Source organism: Falco cherrug, chromosome 6 (genome assembly GCF_023634085.1).
Source record: "Falco cherrug isolate bFalChe1 chromosome 6, bFalChe1.pri, whole genome shotgun sequence".
In the NCBI taxonomy this organism is placed as follows: domain Eukaryota; kingdom Metazoa; phylum Chordata; class Aves; order Falconiformes; family Falconidae; genus Falco; species Falco cherrug.
The window spans coordinates 64,376,342-64,403,306 of record NC_073702.1 but is presented as its reverse complement, the minus strand read 5'-3'; the positions used below and the strand labels follow the sequence as shown (position 1 = coordinate 64,403,306).

General features: G+C 40.7%; 1 protein-coding gene across 1 annotated transcript in view; it reads right to left on the bottom strand.

Moving 5' to 3' along the window:
• The window catches only part of LAMA4 (laminin subunit alpha 4), a 104,753-nt gene that overhangs the window by 36,071 nt on the left and 41,717 nt on the right, over positions 1-26,965 (bottom strand). The window contains exons 5-16 of the mRNA XM_055713664.1: positions 23,341-23,555; positions 18,567-18,662; positions 17,089-17,240; positions 16,837-16,947; positions 12,820-12,931; positions 9,375-9,542; positions 8,415-8,608; positions 6,454-6,570; positions 4,251-4,399; positions 2,039-2,180; positions 892-988; positions 36-152 (exon numbers count right to left, since the gene is read on the bottom strand). Of these exons, the coding sequence (XP_055569639.1) occupies positions 36-152; positions 892-988; positions 2,039-2,180; positions 4,251-4,399; positions 6,454-6,570; positions 8,415-8,608; positions 9,375-9,542; positions 12,820-12,931; positions 16,837-16,947; positions 17,089-17,240; positions 18,567-18,662; positions 23,341-23,555 (1,670 nt within the window). The remainder of the gene's footprint in view (positions 1-35; positions 153-891; positions 989-2,038; positions 2,181-4,250; positions 4,400-6,453; positions 6,571-8,414; positions 8,609-9,374; positions 9,543-12,819; positions 12,932-16,836; positions 16,948-17,088; positions 17,241-18,566; positions 18,663-23,340; positions 23,556-26,965) is intronic.

Here is a 26,965-nt window from a genome sequence, read left to right as displayed (position 1 = left end):
ATAAAGCATCGTAAAGATGAATTTGCTTTTACAACCTGGCTCTGCTGATTGCATTTTTGTGATGGCTGTCATCAGTTGCCTTCGCAGATCATTCATTCTAGCAAGAGTGCTGTTAACATGCCGGCTAGTGTCTGCAATGGTTAAATCATTACCTGTGGGGAGAAAACAGGAGGTAGAGTTGAGTGGCATCAAAGTAGCATTTAAAAAGGTAAATTTTATCCTGTAGAGGTACATTACTAAGCATTTAATACACCATAGGCAGTATACTATAGCCTTTTTTAGTATAAGGTATACTAGCACTCTTTGACTTCACATAACCTAAAGGAAAATGCAGTTTTGCAGCTCCCAGCCATTATTTACTTGTCAGAAGGTCACTTGGAAAAATCTGGAGACCTATATCTCAGTCAGTACTCTCTCTCCCTTCGCTTTACCAGAACTGCCGAGAATAGCTGCAACAAGTGTACAGGAAAAGTTTTAAGGAACTCAAAATAGCCTGAAAAAAGCCTGAAGAAGTAATTTCTGTAATTTTAGAGCTTTTTTCCAAAATTCTTTAACATTTATTATTAATATTCATTGGTGAAATCTAGCCTTCTGAGCACTTAAACTATTGTGAATTGATTTCAATTGAACAGCTGTTTGCAGGATCTCCTATTTAGACAGTGATTCGGTCTGAAATGGTCCTTCTGTGAATGAAAAAAACTTTCAGCATTTGGCAGGATGACAACACGTGAACTACTCAAACTGTGCCCATGGCCGTTTCAAGTACTTTGTGTAGTAACTTCGATCAATACACTAACAGCAGTAGTTCTGCCTTAGTGATGTGCTTTTGAAATTTATTTTAACACGCATGCTTCTAGACTGACTGGGAAAATAGGAAGAATATATATTTACTGTAATCTGCTGTATGTTGTAGCTCCATGGCTTGGTTGAGAAGTTCTTCGCTTTTGCCTTTATGGTAAATGATCTGAGTATCAATTCCAACTGCAGCCTATAAGTATGTTTCAAAAAAGAAAGTCAGAATAATGCTTATTGAATGTTCCTCTTTATTCCTTCATATAAGTGCAACTGCAAAGTCACTGCGGTTTTCATTTTTTTGGTTACTCTTAAGATTGGCAGATGGATTGGAAAAAAAGTCTGAAAAGCAAAATTTTCTGTAAATTGCAATTAAAGTTTAGAGAAATGTATGCTTTTCCAGACAAAAACACTGAATAACAAAGATGCAGAGAGCACAGAAGTCCTATCAATTGATCAGCTCCAGTACGGTCAATGTGATGCTCACGCTATGTGTTGGTTAGGCACTGTGACTGTTCATTTCTGCTGTCACCTCGGGTGGGTAATGGGATGCTTGCACTGTGTGGGGAGCTGCCTTGCAGTCCTCAGGAGTGTGCTGAAAGCAGAGGGCTGGATTCAAAATCCCACAGCTCCCTGGGGCTCAGGCCCTTGTAATCTAACCAAATCCTCTTGCTATCTCACTAATAAATTGCTGATAAATAGCATGTATACAGGTTGGAAGCTATATACATACAAAAATACATATAAAGTGTTATAGAATAGCAAGGACAGAGACAAAATTAGCATCCTTATCCTTGCACTGAGTGTACGAGTGGGATATTTGCTCCATTTTAACTTTACTTTCTATGAGAAACGGTGATGCTTCTGTTAGATGTCTTGACGACCTTTCCTGCCACCTGGTGCTGCGTGGAACGGGAGGACTTGAGCACTACATGCCACATCAGGTTCCTACAGGGCCACGGAGTTGTCTGTACTTTTACAGAAATGCCTCAATTTGAGTAACAACACAGAGCAGCATCACCCTCTATTTAGGGACAGAAGAACAAGTTGCATCTTTTTGAGTACCAGGGGACTTTAGGCTGGCAGAATAACTAACCACCTAGGATTTAATTCAGAAATAGGTGAAGCAAGATGAGCAGTGAGAAGTATAGTGCTGACAGTTAAGCTAAATCTTGTTTTTTCTTTATATTTAGGTGTCTGAAGTCCCTGAAGCAAACTAAAAGCTGATATGATGAAAATTACTTACGTCATTGACCCGGTTTGTTGTGTTCAGTGCCAGCAAGGCAGCTTTGTTAGCTTCCTCAATGTAACTGGCAATGTTTTCATACACATTTGAAGCGTTTATTGCCCTTTGTACCAAACCATTTGTATCAACACCATACAAATTCCTGTTAAAAAGAGAGTAAAAGGAGGAAGAAATCAAACTAAATCTAAGTGGTTTCAAATTGAATAATTTACTTAACATTCTGTCAATTCTGACTGCATAATCAGACACATAAATATACCTGGCCTGAGTAGTAGAGTAGTATTCTCTTTATTGTGTATGACCATTTATGTCAATCTGAAGCAGATGAAAACTATGTGGATAGAAAGTCCTTTCTAGTGGTTTAACTCGGGGAATTTTACCCTTAACATCTATATAAGCAGCAACAAGTGACTACTGGGCTTTTTTTTTTTTTTTAAAAAAAAAAAACAAAACAAAAACCACACCCTAGATTAGATATTCCATAAATTAACAGAATAACAGATCCATCAGTTGTCCTTTAGGAATAACTCTGGCCATGAATGGAAAGACCTGTGTGTGCCAGTGATCAGGACAGCTGTATCCCTGGGCTGTTTATATTTTCCAAAAGTAGGTGGGAAAAGAGGGAAGTCAGATGAAGAACTGCCCATCGTCATGAAACTTTGCAAAATGTTAGACACAACATATTTTTGCTGGCTTGGTAGAGCTTGATTTGCATATTAGGTGATAACTGGTCTTCAGGGGAGATTCCAAACAGTATTTGGTTCAAGGCTTAACCTTCAGCTGTTAGCCATTTATTATTTTTAATATTATTGTGGTAAATAGATTTTAGAATATGTGTTAGATATGTTCCCTGAATATATATTTATATGTGTATATTCACTTGAAGGTGTTTGCACACTGAGGGATTATTAAATTTCCAGATTCAGTGTTGTTGCCAGAATTTCCTGCTATATTCCCCTAATATAAAATTTCCCTAATATAAAATTCCCCTAAGACAAAAGAAGAAACTCTGCCAAATAAAAGCCTAACAAGCTTATAAAGCCAACCCGTAAAACCAAAATGATTTGAAGACAGGCTAAATGTTTTAAGGGATTACAGTTTCACTGCAGGACAATCTTCTCAACAAATAAAAAAAGTCAGCACATTTCCATCTGGATATTTTGTAATTATCTCTGTTTGCTTTCTGCTAAATTCCTAATGTGTTGGACTTGGTAGTCATTTTAAAATTATTTTGGTAAGGGATGAAGGCTAGCCATATGGGGTATTTTCTTTCAAGTGATTCTGCTGCCCCCAGTTAGCTGATCTCAGACTGAACATATTTATTTTTTAGGCTGTCTGTAGTTTGTGTGGCATTCTAGAACAGAGTTACAGATGTCAGCTTTATACAATTGTATAAAAGAAAACCATCTGTTATTTTTTTTCTTTATTTTAATCTCTTATCTAGGGCAGACTAATATTAAGAAACAACTGGTGTTTAGATAGTATACCTGAAGAGTAGTTTTAAGTTTATTTTCAAAAAGCTTATGTCCATGATATTACTTAAGGTAGAATTTGGTGAAATATTTTATTTAAGAATTCATTTGCAGCAGTGGCTGTTCCATGGCTAGTCCCAGTTGCAAATAAAAGTCATATTTCAAATCCGTCTAGAAGAGATTTTTTTAGTAAAGTGGGAGAAAGTTGATGAATTTAGTATCTTCCAGCAAAATAGGAAGATGTACAGTAATTTTTTGGTGTTGCAGTGGGCCAGTTTCACTGGGACACAACCTATTGACAATCAGAACTACTCCATCTGTAAACCAGTTCTTGAACAAAAATTATCCCAAAGTCTATTTTGTGGCCCATAATGCTAAACATTTTTAAATGTGAATGGATTTACTGACATGAGCTGTTTCTGCAAATCCCATTTTATCTGCCTGTATTGTTTTACTTTTCAGTAATCTACCTTTCTATTCTCTTACTATGGGAAGAGAAGAACATGCCAAATTAGAAAAGGGAGAATGTCATGCAAGATATATGTCTGTTCTTTGAAAGGATTCAGCTGTTCCCTCTGGACCATGAGAAGTCCTTCCATACATGACTCAACAGTGATTTGTTTAGTGCATATTTGCAGACAGCATATTTAATGTAACTGTGTTTCTGCTTGTCATTTGTTCATTCAGCTGTTCAATGAGTAGCACTTCTATGAACGGATTCTGGTGAAGTTAAATTTTACCGGTCCAGCTCATCAGCAAGTCTTCTTAGGTTGTGTGCATGATGCATAGCCTTTTCTACCAAATCATCATCAAACAGAGACAGATTGGCTAGTTTTTCTTGCAATTCCTTTTTCGCTCCATCTATTTCTGCGTAGAACCCTGACACATTCTGAACAAAATACGGAAGGAAGGAAAGAAGATAAAAAACTGTAAAAATTCAATCCATATTTTGATTATTAGGCTTTATTTTAATCTATATCATTATAATGTTATTGCTTTCTGTTATAATTTTAACAGATCAAAAAGAAGAAAGATCTAAGAGTCTGTCCCATGAATGTCAGTATAGCAAGACAAATGCAGGAAGACAAAAACCAAAATTCCAAGAATCGCTTAAAAATGTATTAGAGGAGATAGTGTAAAATACAAAAGAAAGGCACTGAGAAATGTCTTACTATCTTTTATGTTTGGTCCAGAATGCTTCCAATGAGTAGTCTTTCAGACTGAAGTGCTAACAGGTGAAGTAATTAAACCAGATCTTTGCAAAAATCCCCTTATTGCGGTTCTTCCGAAACTGGGAGGTTGAACCCATAATTTTTTTGTTTGTTTTGTTTTTACCTCTTCTCTGTGAAGACTACAGGCCAGAAGTTAGTTTTTGGGACTTCTAAATGATATCTATACAAGTGAACTAAATAGTGCTGTGGTGGTTGGGCTTATGCATCATCACATTGCTGCACGGGCCCTGGCACTGTTTTGGCCCTGGCCATCTGCCGCTGTCCCCAACCTGCCTCCTTGGGGAACAGCATGGGCAGTGCCTGTGCCCTGGGGACAATTTGGCAATGGCTGGAGAGGTGCAGATATTTGAGGTGTACAGCTGTGAGCTGTGCCACATCATGGAAATGGGCCCTGGCTCCTTTCTGTCTCCTTGCACGGAGACATCTCTTGTGCTAAGACACCTTGGGTTAGTCTGGTTTGTGAATCAGTCCACCTAAATACTACCTTTATCTATGTATAGGCAAGGAGAAGTAGTGTCACTTTTGCCTTAGCCATACTTCTTCTTCACATGAAATACTTGTGGGGAAGACCAAATGGGCCCTGCATTCAGCTTCTCTCCAATACACAAGCTTGCTGATATGTTTGAGGATTATAAATTTGGCCTCAAAATACACAAAGAAAGGACAAAATGGAGGGAGAGAAAAAGGATGAATGAGTGAAGTGTGAAAATACTTATTGCTGGTGAGGATGGAAGATGTATGGTGTTCGCATACTACTTCCCTGCAGCGTGAACATCCCCTGTGGATAAACTTATCCACAAGAGTGGGACACCCAAGATGATAAACTGCAGCAATTTGCTTTGTACAAAACATAGGAGAAAAAAGAATATGTATTGCTTCGTCACCCTGGGATGGTTATAAAGCAAGCTGTCCTCTTTCTGTTTTCTCAAATAACTTTTTCAAGGAAGAATTAATGACTTCTGATATTTACTTTTGTGTTAAAAAAGAAGTGGGCAACTATGACCAGAATGAATGTTTGTGGAGAATTTTCATTTATTAATTGTGACAAATTATTAATTAATGATCATTTTATGAGATAATTCAATTCTCTCAAAATTTTAAAATAAAACATGAAAAAAAGCAGCTTTGGTAAATATTTTAGTTAGAAAAATCCCAGTTTTATTTTATTCATTCTTTCATAGGAAGTTCAAAACCCTGAAATTTCTAAAAATTTCCTACAGCACCCTGTCTCATATGAAACATTGGATACTAGTCTACAGTTCCAGAAGAGGATTTTCTATAAGGCAACCTGTTTATATATGTTTTACACTCTGAAACTGGCTGGTCTAGACACTGATATCTGGGATCTTTTGCCTCCTCCTATGCTCACTTACAGGCAGGAGAAAAGGAATTTAGCATATAGTGCAGTCTTTTACCAGAGCATCTTTTAGCAGCTGCTTGTAGTGAAATGATTGGGAACTCCACAACAAAATCCTTCATTCAGCTCTGCCTACAGTAGTGTCCCTATAATACAGTTATTTTTCTGAGGCAGTAAAATGTAATTACAGTGCTTTTAATCCAGAAAGATTTTTACTTTTTTGGGGGGGGATATTCATCAGTATTTCATTGAAACAGTATAAAAAAGGAGAGGTTTTTATTTAGTGGTTTAAACACGTGACAGAAGTTCAAAAAATTAGGACATATCATTCAAAAAAGTCACTGAAGCACCTACCTTTATTACCTCACTTAACTCAGAGTTGACCTTTTCTGGTCCTGCCAAAATAGTTGCGGCACTTAGCAGAATGCCGTTCACTTCATCTGTTTGCTTTAATATTTTCTCATGTTGTTTCTACAAAAAATAAAATAAAATCACATCCAAAATCGTCTGTGCATTCTAAAATAGTGTTACCATTTCTATTAAATTCATTAAAGTTAATTCAAAAGATGAAGTGATGAACTAGATAGATTGTAGACAAATTTGAAATCTAAGTTTTTTCCAGGTATCTCTAATAGCTCCATATTATAATGTGACTCTTTGTATTTTCTTGTCTTTGTGAAAGAAATGTTGAGGGGTTTTTTATTTATCAATTTCATTTTATATTACAGCATGAGAAATTATTGGAATGAAGCATTATTCAATGTACTGCCAGCAGAGACAAATTAAACATGGATTTTTCATAGTAGTCTGGAGACTAGTTTTTTTCTGATCTACAGTACAGAGATTTTTTTTCCCTTGTCAATAGTGGAGCTAATGTGAACAATCTTTTTTGTACAGCATCTGCTTTCATTGTGAAGAATAATGAAGATCCAACTGGTCAAAAACAGTGAACAATTGTGACTACACACTTCAGGCTTTGCTTCATAAATGTGAGATGAGCTGCAGCTTGGCACTGTAATTATGAAACAATGAAACAACAGAAGAGGCTTTGCACATAAGGATCCCAAGCTGCTTGTGGAAGAAATCAGAACAGCATGCCTGATTTATCTGTTGAATTACTAGACCTTCCACATCAACATGAACTTCTAGTGCTGCAAATTTCAAGAGCTCAAAACTCAGCCACTGATGCTATGAAACCCAGAGGTTGGCCTGAATTTGCAAGATTGTTCTTCAAATCACAGAATTGCTCCTTAAACCCCGCTCCTCTAGAATCCAAACAATTTCAGCCATTGAAATGGAAACATTTCACTTCAAATGGTCCGAAATGGTTTGCTTTATCATTTTCTTCCTTGCTGAAAAAATAAATGAAGAGTAAAATATCAGGACATTTTGGTTTTGCATCCCTTAAAGGAAACTAAAAAAAAAAACCCCAAAAACAGAGAGTCACAAAGCTGCTGGGAGGAGAAAAAATAGTCTTTTTGTATGGCTGATGGATTGGGTACTTTTCTGGGATAAGAGACCTGAAAATTCAATTTCCTCATCCAATCAGATGGGATTTGAACCTAATACCACCACTTACAGGCAAACATGCCTCCCTTCCGTGCTGTAGGGGACAGGTCTCCTCTGAGCTCTCCTCTGGATTGATTACTTTGTTCAAAATACTGAAACTATTCATTTGAACAGAGCGTAAGGGAAAACTGCTGTAGCCTTATAGCTAGGCTCTTCACCCAGCAAGTAGGAAACCCAGTTTCAAGGTATCTGTTGTGGAGCAATTAGAGAATGAATTTGTGCTTGAAGATGCAAAGACAATTTTCTGTTCTTGCTGAAAAACTGGGGATGCATTTCTTTTAAAGAGGACCAGAGAGAAAGGTTGGACGAGACAGTATGAATGCACTCAGCCCAGGGCACAAATGCATTGCAGAGCCTTTATATTGTTTTAATAGAATATAATTACTTCTGTAGTCATGAAGTTCTTCCACATTATAAATCAGTACATAACAGGTGAAAAAATCCCACCACAATATTTATAGCAGCCATGCTACATGGAATTTTAAGTTTCTTGGGTTTTGCATCTTCCTAGTTTAGACATTAGTATCTATCTTTTCCTTGGCCTGCTGAGACATGCCATGCTAAAACTTGTCATTCATTGTCACTCCATGAATAGATAATAGCACCTTGCACTTCCACAACTTGTTTCTTAGAACTGGAGACTTAGAAATTAATTTTTTGTGTGTTGATTCCTGACTCTAAAATGTTTGCAATCTATTTTAAGCACCGGCAGAGATGGAGTGTTCACAGACAACAGTTGTGAGTACCTCATGCCTTTGAAGACTGGCTGTGTTTTCCTTATTTATATCCTCAGTTTGTATAATATAGTCAAGTGCCTGGTCTAACGCCTCCTCCAGGTCTGACAGCTTCACATCCTGTTCGCTGAGCTGCTCCAGCACATCAGATACTAGAGATCTTGTGTCATTGTACCTCTCATGAAACTCTTCAACTTGCTGTAGCACTGGGAGAAAAATCAGAGGCAGCTGATTAATCCAAAGCCTGGATTTCTGACAACACTTAACCTATGCAACAATTTCTATTGTCGTTACTGAGGGGACAGTAAAACACATTTGTTAAAAGTTCACTTGAGAGATCATATACCTTGAATTTAATTTTCCCTCCTCTTTTGAAAAGGAAAGATGCCTCTCATTTTAGTATCTCATTTTAATGCCATTAATTTCACCTCTCAAGTAGTTCTTTGTAAAAGAAACTACATTTGGCTTTCATCGCTCTTCATTTGTTTTTCATTGTCACAGCTAACGAGGCTATTCTGGAGAAGACAGTCCTTACTGTCCTGAGACTGTGACTCATGTTCACCGAGCTGTGAGGATCAGGCTGCCACTCTTTCCCATACTTGCAGTTTCTCTCTCTCTGCTGGAATTTGCTGTCCCCATGGCACAGCTGGCAGGGGGTAAGAAAGATGTTGACATGAGCAGTGCCACCTGGCACGAACCTTCCTAAGCAGCTATTGCTGAGGTGTTGCAGTGCGCAGGCACACACAGATACACACATATTTTTTTGCCCGTTCTGCCATGGGGGCAGCAAGCACCAGCAGCGACTTGGGGCAGGCATTTGGAAGCGGCAGCAGCATCTTCATCACACCAGTGGGAGCTTGCCAAGCACCTGCCAGTCCTCCCCAGGAGCTCAGCAGTTACATCCAGAGCTGCCTGGCCCATGCCAGCTGTGCATCAGCATGTGGGTGAATGGAAAACAAACTTAAAACTCACACTTCTTTGCTGTGTTTTCCTCCTCATCTGCACGCTGCCTCTGATTAGTGAAAGGCTTACGGTGTTTGATTTCCTTCAGCATCTCCTCAGCCACACTCAGCTTCTGGGCAATTTCTTCAGGGCTTAACTCTTGTTGAATTGCGTAGTATTTCATCTTGCTGCTGATTTCTGTGGGAAAAAGGTACAACAGATGGTCAATCCAGCATGGCTACAGAGAAGTAAATACTGTGGAGTACTTTTACTTTTGTGAATCCAGATCATGCTGATGGCAAAAGAAAGTTTTAATTATCTTACAACTCTACAGTAGATAATTGTTATACTTAATCCAGTCTTAAAATTAAACCTGTAAATAAATCACACTTTCTGGCATACGTGGGGGTCTCATCAGAAGAGGATGAGATTAGGCAGGCATGGGCTGTGTGCATTGTTTGACTTGGCAGTTCTTAGAGAGGGTTCATCATTTTGTTCTGAGTTCTGTGGCATTTAGCAGGCTGGGGCTTTCGTCCAGGATCGTGGGTTTTAAGTGCTGCTGCAAAAATGTTTATTAAGTAAGAGCAATGGCCACGAGACTGAAGTAACCTCTTTTTCTATCTGAAGAAGTTTGAGGTACCCTAAAGAGGTAACATATGGTTTCTAGCCTGATACTGCCTAGCTGGTTTGGATATTTCTGGGTTTTGGTCTCAGTTCAAAAAACACTGTTGGATTCCTGCAGCTGAAATTGAGTTTATCCATCCCCAGTTGTAGGCATTAAAAAGTTTACCCACTTCTCACTCCCTGGCCTTGAATACCAATCACCTCCTTTTCTATGCCCTATGATGTGAGTAGCTTTGGCTTGCATTCCTCACTACTTTTGTGGATAACCAGAGCTGGCAAAGCTAATGCTGTGCATCTGTAAGATTTTTATAAAAGATAGATGTGTAAATGTGGCACAACTGATTCTTTGGCAGAGTGTCTTTGTATGCAGTTTCTTCCTGGCTCCTGAGCTCATTAGTGAAGCTTTGAAGGCTCCTACTGAGCAGTAACCAATCATGAGCAATAGCTCCATGGGTTTTGTTTTCCTTCTCATGCTGGCACATGCATATGCGTGTGTGCACACATACAACTTCCCTTCAGTAAAGAGTATCATGCCTTATACAGGTGATGCCCATGTAGAGGAACAGTTTTGAGCGTGGCAGAAATAATTTTCACCTGCTCATCTCCAACTGCTTTCTGGGTGAGCAAACACTCTCTTCTTATTCACCGCCATGAGTGTTGCTTCTTCTATAACAGCTCAACTTGATTGTGCTATTTGTGTGCCAAACTAGATACACATCTTCCCTTCTGTGGTTCCTGTCCTGCTTCAAAACAGTTAATTATACAAAAGGACGATGCAGAGGTCAACCAGTGATTGTTAGTGACCTACAACGAAGCTTGTGCTGACCCTTTTGCTCAATTAATTGTAGAAAGAAAATGTGATGGATGGCCAGACAGTCAAAGGTGTTCTAGCATGACAAGTGTGAGAAAGTGGTACAAATGTAATCCTATGAGCCTGGTCTCAGTCTGCCTCTTTTGTGTGATGGGATGTGTTAACTATGTTGAGTTAAAGTAATGGTTGAAGAACCCGTGGAGATAAGGAAAAGCAAGGATAACAGCTGATATGTAGCTGCTCCTCCTTACACAAGTTGCCACATAGCTTGCAGTAATTCTCTACAACAGAACTACTCAGGTCTGTTAATGAAGTATTTCTATTGAAAATGGGCTGTTTAACCTCAGCTGCCAGTAAGCCTTTCTATTCCGGTGCTGTATACAACTTTTGTATACTGTTGGCTTTGCCAAAGACTGGGGGAAATCGGTGTGCTCTGTGGCAGGATGCAGGCTTTCATGATGCAGGTGTACAGGGGACAGGGATGCTGCTAAGTACTTTCGTTTGGGGTTTTATTGCTTTCTGTATGTACCAAAGAAGAGGCTACAATTGATTTATTCTCAGTGTTATATATCAGCATGCTAATGATATGTTATGGATATTCCAGATGATGATGATGATCTCTAACTAGGAAACTTTTTAGGTGCAGTTGTGCTTGGGAAGATGTTCGCTGTTGTCATTTATACTTTGATATATAGGACAGTAAAAATTCTTGAAGATGCAAGAGGTTTCACAGTCTCTAAATAGAAAGAAAAATAATCTGGGAAGGTGTAAAAGATATACATTTACAGTCAGAAGAGAAGTTATGTTTTGAAATTTATGCTAATTCTAGAGATGCTTTTAGTGTTCTAGCATGTGGCATAAGGATGGACTTCCTAAGTTCTGTCTGCATCCTCTTACATCATATGCACAGATGAGCAGGACACTGGAACAGTAGGTGACAGTTTGTCCCAAGATTTTAAAATGAGAAAGCTCTTGGTTTCACTGTTTCCCTAATTTTGGGATATCTGTTTACCTCTCCTACTGTGAAACAACACCACTATTACCATTTCTGATGGTTTGCACTAGCTACACAGTTTATAGTTCTGCCTTTCACTTTTACTAGAGTCAGTACTTTCTTTGTGCAAAAAGAAGGCAATGAGAATGCAGTTTTTAAATTCTGCTTCTGTATTTCAGAAAAAAAAAAAAAAGAACAAGAGGACAACAGCTAGTCTGTAAGGCTTTGTAGATGTGTCTGGACCCAAACTCAATTGGAAATTCTGGTCAGATGAAGCAATAAGCAGCTTAATAAGAAAAATTGCCACCACCTCCCACACTGAGCTTGAGGAAGTGGTAAGTTCACCAAATTATTTACTATTCATTGTCATTTTCTTTTTGGAAGCATCTGCATGATGTTGTATGAACCAGCACAACCCTACTCAGAAACAGTTTGCTAAAAGGCAAAAAATAGATTTAAAGTAACACTCACTCATGCAATCACCAGAGTTAGTCAGACCTAACTGACTGCCATGAGTTCAAAAGGGAAAGCAAAATTTTTAAATAATCTGTCTAGCTATTCATATGGCTTCCGTTACTTATCAGCAGGATGGGAGAAGTGCACTTGCATACATCTGCTGACAAGTAAGACACAGAGCACTCTAATTGCCCATCCTGTGCTTGTGTTTGTGTCTCCACCCGGCCCCAGTCCAATATTGACTCTATTTTTTAAACCACAGGTGTAGATAAATACCTTGAGCAGGTATTCACACAAAGGCTACAAGCTGAATTAGCTTGAAGTATTTAATGTAAACCTAATTACTATCATTTTGTTCTGTCAAAGAGAAAAAAGAGAAAGAGAAGCTCTTGTTCTGGGTGTCAGCCCAAGTCAGCTGGTGGTTTCAGCTGTCTTTTAAGAGAGACAAGGTTTTGTCATGACTTTGCAGGCTGCAAAAGCTTTATGTGTGTGTTGCTTTGGGAGAAAGCCCAGGTGCTGTGCCATTTTTTTGCTGGGGTTTCATCTATAAGTGCTTGACACTGAGCTGAACCAGAAAGACATCTATTTACCTTGAATGTTGTCCCTCATATTACTGAGCTGCTGCACAAGCTGAGTAGCACGGTTGTTGGTCTCCATGGTTTCCTTCTGTACTAGTAGGCCTTTGCGGGATGCTTCATTTCCCTATGAATAAACCATGCGAGCCAGACATTAGATTTCTTTACAGATCCATATGCATGTGTGAGGATGAGCAGTGTAAACACACATTTTGCTTTCTCCTGATGAGCATACGGAAGTCCATTTATCATATAAAGAGGCATTTACAGAGGTGTTTGATGTGAAGGGCTGTCTTGTCGGTATTTTCAGAATTGCAGAGTGAGAGATGAAAATCTGTTCCATATTTATCCATCATTTGCTGCAATCAAATTGCCATAAATTATGTACAGTTGTAAAACTCCCATCTGATGAGTCTTCCAGGCATGCAGGGGGGCTGCTGGCTCATTTTGCTGGCTGTGGCGTTTCCTGAGTAAGCATATAGGCTGAAGAATAGGGTGTCAAGCTCACAGCCATTTTTAGATCAGTGTCTCCCTCAAGTGAGGTCCCCAGCTCTCCAACTTGCTAAAATTAAGAAAAGGCATGAGGATTCAACATACTCTGAAGGATACTGTTATATTGGAGGCTGTGCTCTGCATTGTGTTCCCTTACATGGAAGGGAAACAAAGAGTTACCATGTCATAGCTACTATCTTTCTGAGAAGGTCGCTGACTGTGGGAGTCCTTAGGTTTATTTTTCACTGATATTTGCCAGGAAAGAGGAAAAATAAGACTGGTGTGCCAGTGGTGTTTCCTGGACCCTGTGCGTGTGTGAGTGAGCCTGCACTGCACGCTTACCCGTGGTAAGGTGGTGATGCACGGTACCCGTTGGGGCTGCATCAGCAAAAATTGCCCCTGGAAAATTAGTGTCTGGGTTTGAGGTGCCCGGACACCTGATAAACCAGAAGATACGTGGCTGTCGGTGCGTTTGCTTCCTACGCACTCAAGGCGGGCAGCCGGCAGGGCGCTGGCGCTGCGGCAGGTGACGGGTGACAGCCAGCAGGTGGCGCCGGGCGGCAGCGCGGGCGCGGGGCCGCGGGCGGGGGAGCCCGTGCCGGGGGCCCGTGCCGGGGGCCCGTGGGGGACGTGTGTGTGTGTCGTCCTAGTTCCTCGGTGTTCTGGTGTTGGTAGGGCAAGCACTAAGGGTTTTATTCTGTTGCTCAGCATCACTACTTCGTGCTTATTTTAAGCAATTTGTTACAGTTCTACACACAGTTGCCTCTACATCAGGCTCGCAAGAGTCACAGAACAGTCAGGGCTGGAAGGGACCTCTGAAGATCATCTCGTCCAACCCCCCGCTAAAGCAGGTTCTCCCAGAGCAGGGTGCACAGGATCATGGCCAGGCCGGTTTTGAATGTCTCCAGAGAAGGAGACCCCACAGCCTCTCCGGGCAGCCTGTCCCAGGGCTCTGTCACCCTTAGGGTAAAGATGTTTTTCCTCATATTCAGATAGAACTTTCTGTGTTGCCGTGTGTGCCCGTTGCCCCTTGCCCTGTCACTGGGCACCACTGAAAAGAGCCTGGGTCTGTCCTCTTGACACTCGCCTTTCAGTTATTTGTAGACATTGGTAAGATCCCCTCTGAGTTTTCTCTTCTCCAGGCTAAACAGCCCCAGCTCTCTCAGCCTTTCCTCATCAGGGAGATGCTCCAGTTCCCTCATTACCTTCGTAGCCTTTGCTGGACCCTCTCTAGCAGTTCCCTGCCTCTCTTGACCTGGGGAGCCCAGAACTGGACACAGTTCTCCAGATGTGGCCTCACCAGGACAGAGCAGAGGAGGAGGATCACCTCCCTCGACCCGCTGGCCATGCTCCTCCTAGTGCACCTTTGCCAGATTTTTCTTTAGCTATTCAATACACGAGGAATTGGTGAGAAAGGTTTGCTGATTGTCATGAGATTAATGGGAAACAGCAGCATGAGTGAGGGGCGCTCTTAGGGACTCAAATTCCTGCTGATGTGCAGAGGCTTATTCTGAAATTTGCTAAGGGCCCAGGAAGGAAAGGCAATTGGCTCCCCTAGTCTCTGCCAAATATTCAGGATCAAGCTGCACACTGTTTTACTTTAAGCTTATCCCAGGCAGACTCAGGAAGTTACAGGTCAATTTTGCTCTTCTCTTTTAGCAGTAGGATTTGCTTACAGTTGGTGCATTCACCCTGCCCTTGGGGTTTAGATCAGAATCTGCAGCAACACCTCAGACATGGGGATGCGCACATGAAATGCTCTGAATGGAAGATGCAGTACATCTCTGCAAAGCCCACTCAAGGCCCTAGCACCCGTTTTCCATAAAAGTGCCTTGAAAGAGCAAAAAGTTCAATATATTCAGAATTATTACTGTTGTCTTCCTTCCGCTGTGGGAGCCTGTGGCCATAATTTCTCTGCCTTTACAGGCAATCACAGGTATTCATGTGGAACAAGCATTAGAAATAACCAGGGAGGAAAAAAGACTAGAGGAAACACTGAATTTATTGGTTCAGGGACAGTTGAAATGAGGAATGAGCTAAGAAATCTCCAGGTAGTACTGAAGATGACAAAAATGTTATCATCCAAATTCACTAAATATTCCTAGAAAACCTCATGCCTTAATCATCCTGCCTACCAGTTACATAGAAGGACACTGAGGTTCATGAGCTCTGCCAGATTTCACAGATACAGAGGTGTGTCTGTGAGCTGATTTAATCAAACCTCTCTTGTAGCACAGGCATATTCTGTGTAATTCTGCGGTGCTCTTTCTGCTGTGTAAGTGCTGATTAAAAACACTCAAACCCAAATTTTACCTTCTACATCTCTATACAGTCCTTCCTCCTCTTCCTTTGTGCTTTTTTCTCTGACTTGCTCCTGTATTTGAGTTTTAGGCTAAGGTATAATTTTAATTTGTCTTGTGAAGGAATTGGTAAGTGAATATAAAGTCTGACATTTTTCAATAAACATGAAATATACTCTAGTCCTACTGCAGCTGTGGTTTTCTCTGAAAATAACATAGTGATGTATCTCACTCTATATATCTTAGCAACAGAAAAATGTTTAATAATATCTCTTTAAAATAAAGGAGAAGCAATTTTGAACCCTATTTCTTCTCTTATATCAGTATTCTTCTAGGGTGCGATGAAAGTGTTATGTGAGTGAAGAGCAGATAACCTTAATTTTATAGCCTGGCAATTGAACGTGGATGCAACATTTATGATAACAATTGTGTTAAACGTATCTTGAATGCTGATCAAGTTCCCGTGTCAATGTGCACATGGAAAAAAATTTAAACTGGCAGTTTTGTAGTGTCTAATCAGGGCTACTTTAATTTTATGAGAGCATACGTGTAAAATAGATTTAGTACAAGTACTCCCAAAGTCAGTCTGAACTAGTTTAGTGTTGGCTACTTCACTTAATTAGAAATCAAAATGTGAAATAGAAAGTCAGTGTGTCTATCTTAGATCAAACTTAGATCAAACTATCGTAGATTAGTTGTGTAGGGGGGGTAGGTGGGAACTCAGATCCTGAGGGGAGGCTTTTTGTGATTGGTAAGAAACCTCAGCACATTCAACAGACTTCGGCCCTACATCCTTGCTTTTCTGGGAAGAAAATGTGGTGGGTCACTTAAGCTTTTAATTGAAAGATAAAGTAAAGTAGAAAGTTTAGAAATAGAAAATAGAAAGTTCTCCCAAGTATGTTTCAGGGCACTCCCACTCTTATCTGGTGAACCTAGAGGTTCAGACTAGAACCTCTTAGAAATGTTAGGAAACATTTCTTTACTGAGAGGGTGGTCAAATACTGGACAGGCTTCACAAAGAGGTGGTTGATGCCCCAAGCTTGTCAGTATTTAAGAGGCATTTGGACAATGCTGTTAATAACATGCTTTGGCTTTTGGTCATCCCTGAAGTGGTCGGGCGGTTGGACTAGATGTTGTAGGTCCCTTCCAACTGGAACTATTCTGTACTAACATCTTATGCCAGCATGGAAATACGACCAACTGCAAACCTCAGAGGTCTGGCAGTGGACTATAAACAAACCTGTTCATCAAGTGTTGCTGCCTCTCTCAGGAGATCATTCATGTCATCTGCAGCATCATCAACTTGGATGGTCCGAAGCACAGTATGGTTCTTTTTTGTGGACATTACTGCCTGTGTGTGGGGAAAAGAAAGTCAGTCCATCTGAAAACAAATTATTTCTCTGTTGAGGGCAGGGATTGAAATTTACAGGAATGGAGTGGAAATTAATAGATTAAAATTACATTAAAAATAAAATGTCATCAACGTTTATACCTGGAGATGGGTGGTAGTGAGGTTTAGGTCATTCAAGTGCTTTTGAGCTGCAACACCTGTAGAAATGCTCAGCAAAGTTGATTTGCTTTCATCGATAGACAGAACTGCTAATCGGATGTCATCTGTCAAATCCCAAATACATTTATCGCAGCCTGATAAGAAGATGAGAGTGTGTAATTTATTTTTATTGTTTGTGTCAGTTAACAACAAATACCTTAAATTCACATCATAGTGCTCTTGCCCTATGGTGTTCCCTCTCTTTGCCATTGATAGATCCTGATGGATACCCATTTTTCTTTTACTTTCATTCACCCACTTCCAAGTTCCCACAGTTACAGTCGTGACACTTCCAGCTGAGCAGCACCAGATGGGACTGCTCCGAGAGGCTGCCACAGCAATGCTGTAATCAGTAGGGGAGAGACAGGAGGTATTTCCTGGCTATTCCCTAGAGACTCTACATGTTTGTGGCCTGAAGAACAACAGATGAGGGTCAAAAAAAGAACTTAGTTTTGTCAGAACACAAAACTGTATTTAAAATTTGGTGGTATGAGAAGTAAGGATGTTCAGCAGATGGGCTCTTGGCTGCCTATTTGATTTGGAGGACAACTTCTAAAACACAGTTGTAACACGTTTGGAATGCACTTGTGCAGAATTATATCCTTGTCCCTGGTGAATGCTTGCAATACTACCTTGGTTTTAGTGACATTAGTGCCACCACTAAAAGCAAGAGACTTAGGCGAACCTGAAGCATGGATTCCGACAGAAACTTTTGCATGGTATTGTATAGTCTATTGTATTCTTGATGGAAGTAGCTCCCAAATGTTTTCCTTCTGGTTGCACTTCCAGGCACACGACCCCTTTTCTTGGGAGCTGGTTTAGGAGCCCATGTGCGCTACACAGTCTGCATCATACCACAGGTATATACATTGAATACATTCAATAACATTGAAAAAAAAATCAATGGTTACCAACAGTTACAACATAGCACTTCTGGAAAGTCCCTAGGCTTCCTATCATTAGAATAGAGGAGATGATAGTGGAAAAGAACTGACTGATGGATATATGTCAAATTGTCAGCAGCAACAATTTATATTAGACGTACATCCAGAAAACCAGAAATTATTTGCAAGATGGCACAGATAAAGTTGTGATGGCAGTTTTTATGGCCAGAATATTATTTTGCAGCTGTTGTGTCTCAATCTATAGAAGTGGCTTTGGTGATACTTCCTTACTACTCCGTAGTTTGTACCTAAACATTCAGTCTGTACCACAGAGTTGGACATATGCATGTACTTAGTCACGCAAATGAGAACATGTTTAAATAGTCAGTGGGGCATTGTGCGTATTCACATGTTTATGTGCTTTGTGGGACCAAGGTCAAAGTGCTGAGCCCACTGGAGAACTGAGCTCTTAAGTTAGTAACCATCCAAATACAAGAGTGATACTAATTTTTGGTGTTCTCATGATAGTCTTCTTACTGATGGTTGGGCAGTCTGTGCCAGTAGAAACTTCAGGACTGTCTGCGAGGCATTCTCCAGTCTGGCTGTCACACATTCTCCCTCCACAGTTACATTCTGGGGGAAAAAGAAAGGACTTTTGAAAGAAGAATCTTCAAAACGTACAACTTGCCTTTCCCCTCCCAAGACTGGTGAGATGATTGTACATAGGATTGTGCGCAGAGAGTCAAATCAAAATCAAGGGCTTCTTCGACAGATTTTTCCTTCAGTACATAGAAAAAGGTGTTTTTTGCACTGCACTCAAATTGGACCAGATAAAATGCAAGGCTGGAAACAGAACCAGAAAGCCTCTGCTGAAACAACTTGTTTAGAGCTTCCCAGCTGGTCGTAAGCAGAGGCAGTGAGGCCAGAGTTGCCCATCTGGGCCATTGTGCTTTACTGTCTAGAGAGGGTGATGTTCAGGAGATTGGCTAAAAAAGGCAGTACAACTAATATTAGTAATTAGTTACAAAACTCTCCATAGCCCTGTGGAATTTATCAATGCTGTGTCAGGCTGCCACGAAATAAGCTTTCCAGCTATCAGGGATTGATAGTGGACTCCAATTCCATCATCAGCTTCAGCATATAAAAAAGTAACTATCTCCTGCCACTTACAATGAAGAGTAAAGGAGGTTTTACATTGTTTTAAACTTGACTAAGCTGCATTTTTATTGCCAGCACAAGTGGCTTTTTAAAAAGTATAATTTTTAATCTAAAGTGTCTCTTTCAAGGTTTAATTGACCTTTTAAAATATATTATTTTTAAGGTTAAAATATTCTTGGAACCCTTTGATAGAATAACAAAAACTCAAGCAGAACATAAAAACAGCAGTGACTTATCTGGAATTTGTTTTGCTCTTGTGATTCATGGTTTCAGCAGAATCTCATGTAACAAAACTGTTTACTGCCATTTAATTGCAGCCCGTTCATTGTTCTCTGATTTACCCTTGTATTTACATTCCATACTGCACATTTGAAGAATTATCAGAGGAAATGTTTTATACAGCTTCAAAGTCAACATGATGCACTAACTTTGGAATAATTCTGTGTATGTGAACCAGTGTTAGCAGAACTACTCAATTTTTGTAATGTAAGAACAGATTTTGCTTATGAATTTTGTGGGGCAATCAAAATTTTGACTTCACCATAATCTGTATGAACTGGGTGCCTCCCAGCTTTTGGATCTACAGGGTTTTTTTTTAATTTATTATTTCTTTTGTTTAGAAATGAAAAGTCTTCGTTGAAAGCAGAAATTTCTCTTTACCTACATCACAGGACATAGGCTAATCCCAGGTGGCAAGATTACAGTTACAAGATTAAAATTTGGATGAGATCAGCTCTCAAGAAAATAAAATTGTGTCTTATTTAAATGGATAATTCTTAATTTGCTACACAAATCTTACAGTAAATTAATTTTAAAAGCAGTCCTGACAATTTTGCATCTACTTGTTTGGGGGATACCACATCTTTAGTAGAGGAATTAAGACTTGCAGTGCTACTGTGGCTTTGGGGGAGTAAGCTTCTAAATTTACCTTTATTTCTGAGGGACATCTGTGGAAAGCTTTGAAGTGTGGCTAAAGGACATCTGGTTAAAAAAATTATTTAAAAGGACTTGAAAACTACTGTCCACAGCTACACAGATTTTGTCTTTTAATCGAAAGGTAAAGAAGGTGATCTTAGCTGGATAGGGCTGTTTGCTCATTTAGTTCACTTGTATTTTTTTGTTCTATATACCCTTTGAGGTGTTCTGTGGAATCCATATATGCAGACTCTCTAGTTTTTTTTCTGTATTTTTGTATTTTAAAGAAGGTATCTGTCTTATTTCTGAATCAATATTTTTCTAAATAAGAGTTTCTAATTGCTCCAAAATGCCAAAGTATAAGCTTGCCTTGTAAACTACCTGTTTATTTTGGATAACGGATGTATTGAGTAGTGCATGCAATCTATGCAGTACTGTCAAGTACAGTGTATTGTGGTGTTCAGCAAAAACAAAGATGAAAAAAGAAGTGTGTAATTAATTCTCTGAAGCATAATACTTGAAAATCAGGATTTGCTAGAGTCAACTACAAGATCAAATTCATTCCTCAATAGGGAAAGCTGTGCCTCTCACAACATATTCAAGTGCACAGGCACTTTTTATTTTTAGCAAAGATCAAGCGCTACAAGGAAATTTGCTAATTATGAGAATTGACCAAGTTGATTTATAGTCTGCATGAAAAACCTGTATAGAGAAGTCCTGTGCACCATGAAATCCCACTTAAACTGTACCTCAGAAATGTAAATAATACCGAGGCATTCTGGCACTCTACTTCCTACAACTTCTTAAGGGTGCTAACCAAAACTATACTGAGGTGATGAAAGTTTGACTTAACTTCAGTTTAGAAACTCTGTGTTCAGAGATGTCTTCCAAAATTATGTCTTGCATAATCTTAGACACTTGGAGTGCTCTGTGATCTTCAAACTTTTGGCAAAGCTACTCTCTTAGCTATTTGAAGCTCTGCTTTTGCTCATACCTGGGGCACAATTGCTGCGGTTTGCTGAGTTGAAGTGCTGGGTATGTTTCTTCTGCCTCATGGCATGCAGGAGCCACAAACTAGATCCTGACATTCCTTATGTGAGAATTATCCTTAGATCATCTCTGGTGAACTGGGTTAGGCAGTGAAATGCATAAACGAGGTTTGCTTTTACAACCTCAGAATCACAGAGATGTTGAATTTCAGGCATGTCTTGGGTGCCTAAATGCAGGCAGCAGGTGAGTTTTGGGGCACCCTGTTCCCTACAGATGATGTCTTTTTGGTTGGTTTGGATACCTGGGATTGGTTTTTGTGATTACTGTGTTCAATGTCAATGAAATTTAAACACTTGACTTAGTGATGTGAATTACAATCTGGAGATGGACACTCGACTTCTAGCTGTTACCAGAACATAAACCCAGAAGGGACTACTAGGGGCATCATATGTGGTCCTGTACAAATGAAGACAGCAGCACAAAGGGCACTTGAGTGCAGAGCATCCTCACAACCTCCATTCTGCAGGTCCCAGAACACACTTTAGCACTTTATAGTAAGCTAGTAAAAAGCAAAGTCCAAGTGTGCAGTGAATGGCAAGCTGCCCAGTGGAAAAGGACCTGGCGTGCTGGTTGACAGCTGGATGAACATGAACCAGCAGTGTGCCCAGGTGGCCAAGGAGGCCAACATCATCCTGGCTGGTACATACAGTGTGACCAGTGGGACTAGGGAAGTGATTGTCTCCCAGTACTTGGCACTGGTGAGACCGCACCTTGAATGTTGTGTTCAGTTTTTGGCCTCTCACTTAGGAAAGAAATTGAGGTGCTGGAGCATGTCCAAAGAATGTGGTGAAGGGTCTAGAGCACAAGTATTATGAGGAGCGGCTGAAGAAACTGTGTTTTTTTAGTCTGGAGGAGACTCGCAGGGGATCTTATTGCTCTCTACAGCTACCTGAAAGGATGTTGTAGGCAGGTGGGGGTAGGTCTTTTCTCCCAGAAAACAAGTGATAGGACAAGAGGAAACAGCCACAATTGCACCAGAGGAGGTTTAGGTTGGATATTAGGAAAAATGTCTTCACCTTTGAAAGGGTGGTCAGGCATTGGAACAGGCTGCCCAGGGAAGTGATGGAATCACCATCCCTAGGAGTGTTTAAAAAATGTGCAGTTGTGGTGCTTAGGAACATGGTTTAGTGATGGAATTGGCAGTCCTGGGTTAGTGGTTGGCTTGATAATTTTAAAGGTTTTTTCCAACCTAAATGGATCTATGATTCTATGATCAAGACATTGCTAAGGCCCCGAGGCCTGTAAGCTTTGTGCCTTGAGATCCCAGAGCACTTCAGAGGTCTGAGTTGGGTGCGTGCTTTGGCTGTGTCTTGCCTTCGAGTCAGCCTGAAAGCTAGGAGTGATCCACCTCCCCCATTTGTGTTCTGGTCCTTGAGGGAAGGACCCAGGCAAGGAGGTTGTGAAGGAGCCTCAAGGTCCTTGCTCTGAGCACGTGCATTTTGCCTTTAGCAGTACGTGTTCCTCAGTGCTTTGAAAGAGGATGTAATCTTGACTCCCAGAGCCAAAGCAAGGACAAAGTGCATGAGGCCAAAGTCCTATTTGGTTTGAACTCCATGTAAATTAGAAGAATAATTATATTAGAGGATGTAGACCTCTGTGACCCCTCTGTGTAGGCATGTTTTGGTAAGATCCTCTGGCTAGCACGTGACCAGATCCTGGAAGTACAGTTATCTCTGGTGTGGAAATACAGTAACCAGCAAGATTACACAGGCACACGGGAAATGCAGAATACATTACCAGTGTGAAAACTAGCAGAAACTCAGCTGGGATTGGGTCAGGACAGGAAGGATGATCCTGTTCCCATAAAAAATACTTTCAGGTCTTTAAGTGCCATCAGTCTGAGTGCTAATGTTGGGCAGCATGTGGTGTGAACTAAGGTGAAGTTTCTGCTCAAAGAAAGCTTGGAGACTCTTGTTTAAAATGAGATGCAGTGCCTACATTCACCCTGCACAGGCATTTGAGATGTTGGAGTCTGGGGTCTGAGAATCTCTCATGGGCAATGGAAAGAATGCTAGTGCCTGGGATGATTCAACTGAACAGGCATCCAAATTATCCACCAGGTAGGCAGCTGGGAGCAGCCCCTGCCTCCCAGGGCTGTAGGTGTCGGGTGCCTGATTCAGACATCTCTGATCTCTGGGAGGTCATCCACAGACTGTGCTGTGCTGCATTACTAAACGATAGACAATACCTGTACAGTTTTTAGCGAATCTGGCATCCCCGTAGTAACCTGGAGCGCATCGTTCGCACTTGAACCCAGTGGTGTTGCGCAGGCAGTTGCGGCACTGGCCGGTCACTTCATCACAGTCTTCAAAAATCAGGTTTGGGTCTGAGTTGCCACTGCAGTCACATTTTTTACAAGTGTTTCCAATTAGCAAAGGGTTCCCATAGTAACCAGGGGCACACCTGAAAGGAAGAGCAAGCCCAGTGATGATGGGCAATGACATTCCCATCTGCACTACCGTTTTCTCTCTGACCTTGTTTATGTCACCAGGAATTGATGACGGTTTGCAGCTACTAGAGGACAGAAGGCAAATTAGAAGCTGTATTCCTGCAGAGGGTGTTTCACGCTCTGATCTCAATCTGTACAGTTATATGTTTTTCCCTTCTTGAACACTTCTGGTATCTCTATAACACCAGTCTACATTATTTTTTCCCCCAGTGTGTCTTTAGCAGTAAAATGATCTGTTCTCCATTGTTTTAAAATCTGTGACAGAATGACCTTGGCAGAGATGCAGCTCTAGTGTTTATTTTCATCTCTTTCAGCTTTGGATCTTACCAACTATATTGTGTTATATAGGAAACTGTGGCAAGAGACTGCATTTCATGATGCTGAAATTCAGAGGAAGTTTAGACCTTATTTCCATTATAATGCGTATAACAAAGTACTGACCAGAAAAGGTCTGTAAAGATACTTCTGTAGTGAGACACTGGGATGGTTTCTGTTTTTTTTTTACAAAACAGAACAGGCACTGAACCAGCCTTAATTTTTTTGGATTAATTCAATGTTAACCTGCTGGCTGAGGGCAACAGGCTGAGAGTGGCCACCAACCCGGGAGGGGAGGATTGCTCTGTTGGTTTGCAGAGAGAGAGAAATGGGTGGGTAACAAGCCCCACAGGGAATGCCTGAAATGGGTCCAGATTGTTTTCTTGTCTTGTCATGTTTGGGAAGCATTTAAGTTGAAAACTTGCTCTATCTTAAAATGGAAGAGATGTTGAAACTAGTGTTTTTTTGAAAGTGTAGACAAACCAGCGATACATAAAATTCCTGGGTGTACAGGTAATAGATTTGGTGTCATCGTTTGGAAAGAAAAGGAGAAGGTCTCAGTTAAAGGAGTTTCAGCTGGTAGTAGGGTGTGTGCTTAATCCTACAAGCTAGAGAAATTTCTGCAAAAAACCAGTGATGTGAACAGAGTCACCACTGATGTGGGCATGGAGCAGCTCACAGCAGCTGAGTAAATCCTCAGGCAAGGGCTTCGCTGGAGGAGCTGGTGGCTGGAGCAGTGTGGTTGGAGCAGCATGGAGCAGTGGCTGGTGGACTGGAGGGGTCATCTGGCAGGACAAGGGCAACCCATACTATTCATGGTGTCACTGCAAGGTGGCAGGAAGGTCCAAGATCCAGCCACAGAAATCAGGGACTCATACCCCCAAAGTGGGTAAAATTACTGCAGGAAGGGAAATAACTATCTGGTGTAGCAATTGCTGAGTGAAGAAGTCAGAGGATAAATAGTTGTTGCAGAGATTTAGGTAAGGAGTAGTGTTATTTCATCCTTTTTATCACCCTGTTGTCCTTGTCTTTTCTGCCATCCATAAATTCCTGTTTAAAGATGCTGTTTGTTCTGCTGTTTGTAGGCAGGGAGGATGAGCTCTCAAGCAGTTTAGTTAAATTTTCCCAGACTGGCTGGGGACCTGAGCCAAGGTCTGTGTCTCCCAAATTCTGAACGCAGTAAAATCCAGGTTCTGTTATGTCTGAACAATGAAAATGTGGGAGATCTGATAAGAGCTTCCAGTTTTGGTCTGTTCCTACTTTTACTGTTTTTTTTTGTTGTTGTTGTTTTTTTTAAATAATTTCCTCAGTGCTGCTTTGTTCATGTTCTAGTCCTGAACCCCCACAGTAAAAAAAATAAATTTTTTAGCATCTTAATTTAAACCACTTGGCTGCCTCGAATACTGCTTTTGCCAGTGACAAAGACTGTTTCTTTGCAGCATTGCCAGAATCTTTGATGCAGATCTTATCTTTTGAGTGACCCAGATGTGAAGAATAAAAGCATGACTGGGAGTTCTGTGCACCCCTAGAAGAACTGTGAATGTGGCATTAGCACGGAGTGTCATTTAACTGACTTTGGTGGAGTTGCTCCCCATTCCTGTGGGATTTAGAGCACACAGTGATGGGTAATGTTACTATTCAGTCATGCCAAAAGTCATGCAATAATTTTGTAATATTTCAGCCAATGTGAGATTGCAGTACTTTCCCAAATTTCAGAATTTCAATATGTTTATGAAGTTTGAGCAAGAAAAAAACCCCACCCTTTGTGTTTTCTAAAAGTAAATAATTATCTGTAGAACCATTTGATTTACTGTGAACTCTCAAAATCTTGTAGAGTTTCTTTTCAATTTTCTGTAGTTAGGTATTTTCCAAATGGTCATCTGTCTAATTTGGCCACCAAGTCACAGAAGCCACTGAGCAGTGCTGAGGCCAGACCAGCATTTTGCTTACTGCTACCCAGCTCTGGCTTTCAGACAGCTTCTATGAAAGGCTACGTGCTATCCCATCAGGCCTGCATCATCTGCCCTCTCGTCAGGACAAGGTAATTTTTTTTTCTTATTTTCTGATATACACCATGCAGTTCATTTGCCAGAAATGTGGTGGACCGTTCCTCACATTCTCACAGGTATATTTTGTAAGTGCTGCTTTTTATAACCATCTGACTCAGTTTCACTAGATTATTTCCTCATCTAGAGTAGCTGTCTAAAACAAATAGAAACTTTTAGAGCTGAAAATAAACGTGTCACCTTCACTTTCCCTTTGCCACTCAATGTGTCTCTTAGGGCTGAACTGCACTTGGCCTCTTTTGAATAGTTGGTAGCACCTGAGAAGAACAGAGGCTGCTGGACAGAAACATACTGCTCCATCTCTGCACCTTATGGCCTGAAAAAGTGGAGGCCTACAGTAAATGTCTTTTCCTCTGTTTTATCACTAAATAGCTCTTTGTTGCTAACAAAGAATATTTCCTCTCCCGTAATAAAGCTGCCGAGTTATCTTTGTTTCATTTTGCAGCCATGTTTGCTTCCTGTAATTATTGGTGAGTTAGAAGTTAACTTCCTCTTCCCTGGCAATGCCAAAAGAACCTTTTTCATCTGTTCAGTTTGGACACTAAAGTATCATTTGTTCAGTTATCTTTTTTAACATTTGGGCATTAACAAAACCTGGATTTCATCCGCTACCATCTTAATGCCTTATTGCTGAAGTCCAGGAGCAAAATGATTCATTCCTAAATTTTGAACTGGGAAGCTTTTTTTCTCAGTTCCTAGCAAAGGCCTCCATGATTTCACAACACCATTTGCTGGCAAACATAAACTGGAGAGGTTCGTGCCAAGCCCCTGGAGCAGCGCAAGCAAGCCTCCTACACAAATGCCAGAGGAAATGGAGCAGATTGCTTCCCGGTCCACTGCTCTGGAGGTCCCGTGTGCTGCCTGTGCTGTCCTGCAGCCTGCTGCCCTGTGTCACCCATCACCAACCACTGCAGAGAGCTGGGAGGGAAAGCAGTGAGCGGGATGCCGCCCTCCTCTCCCTGGGGACATGAGCTGCTATTTGG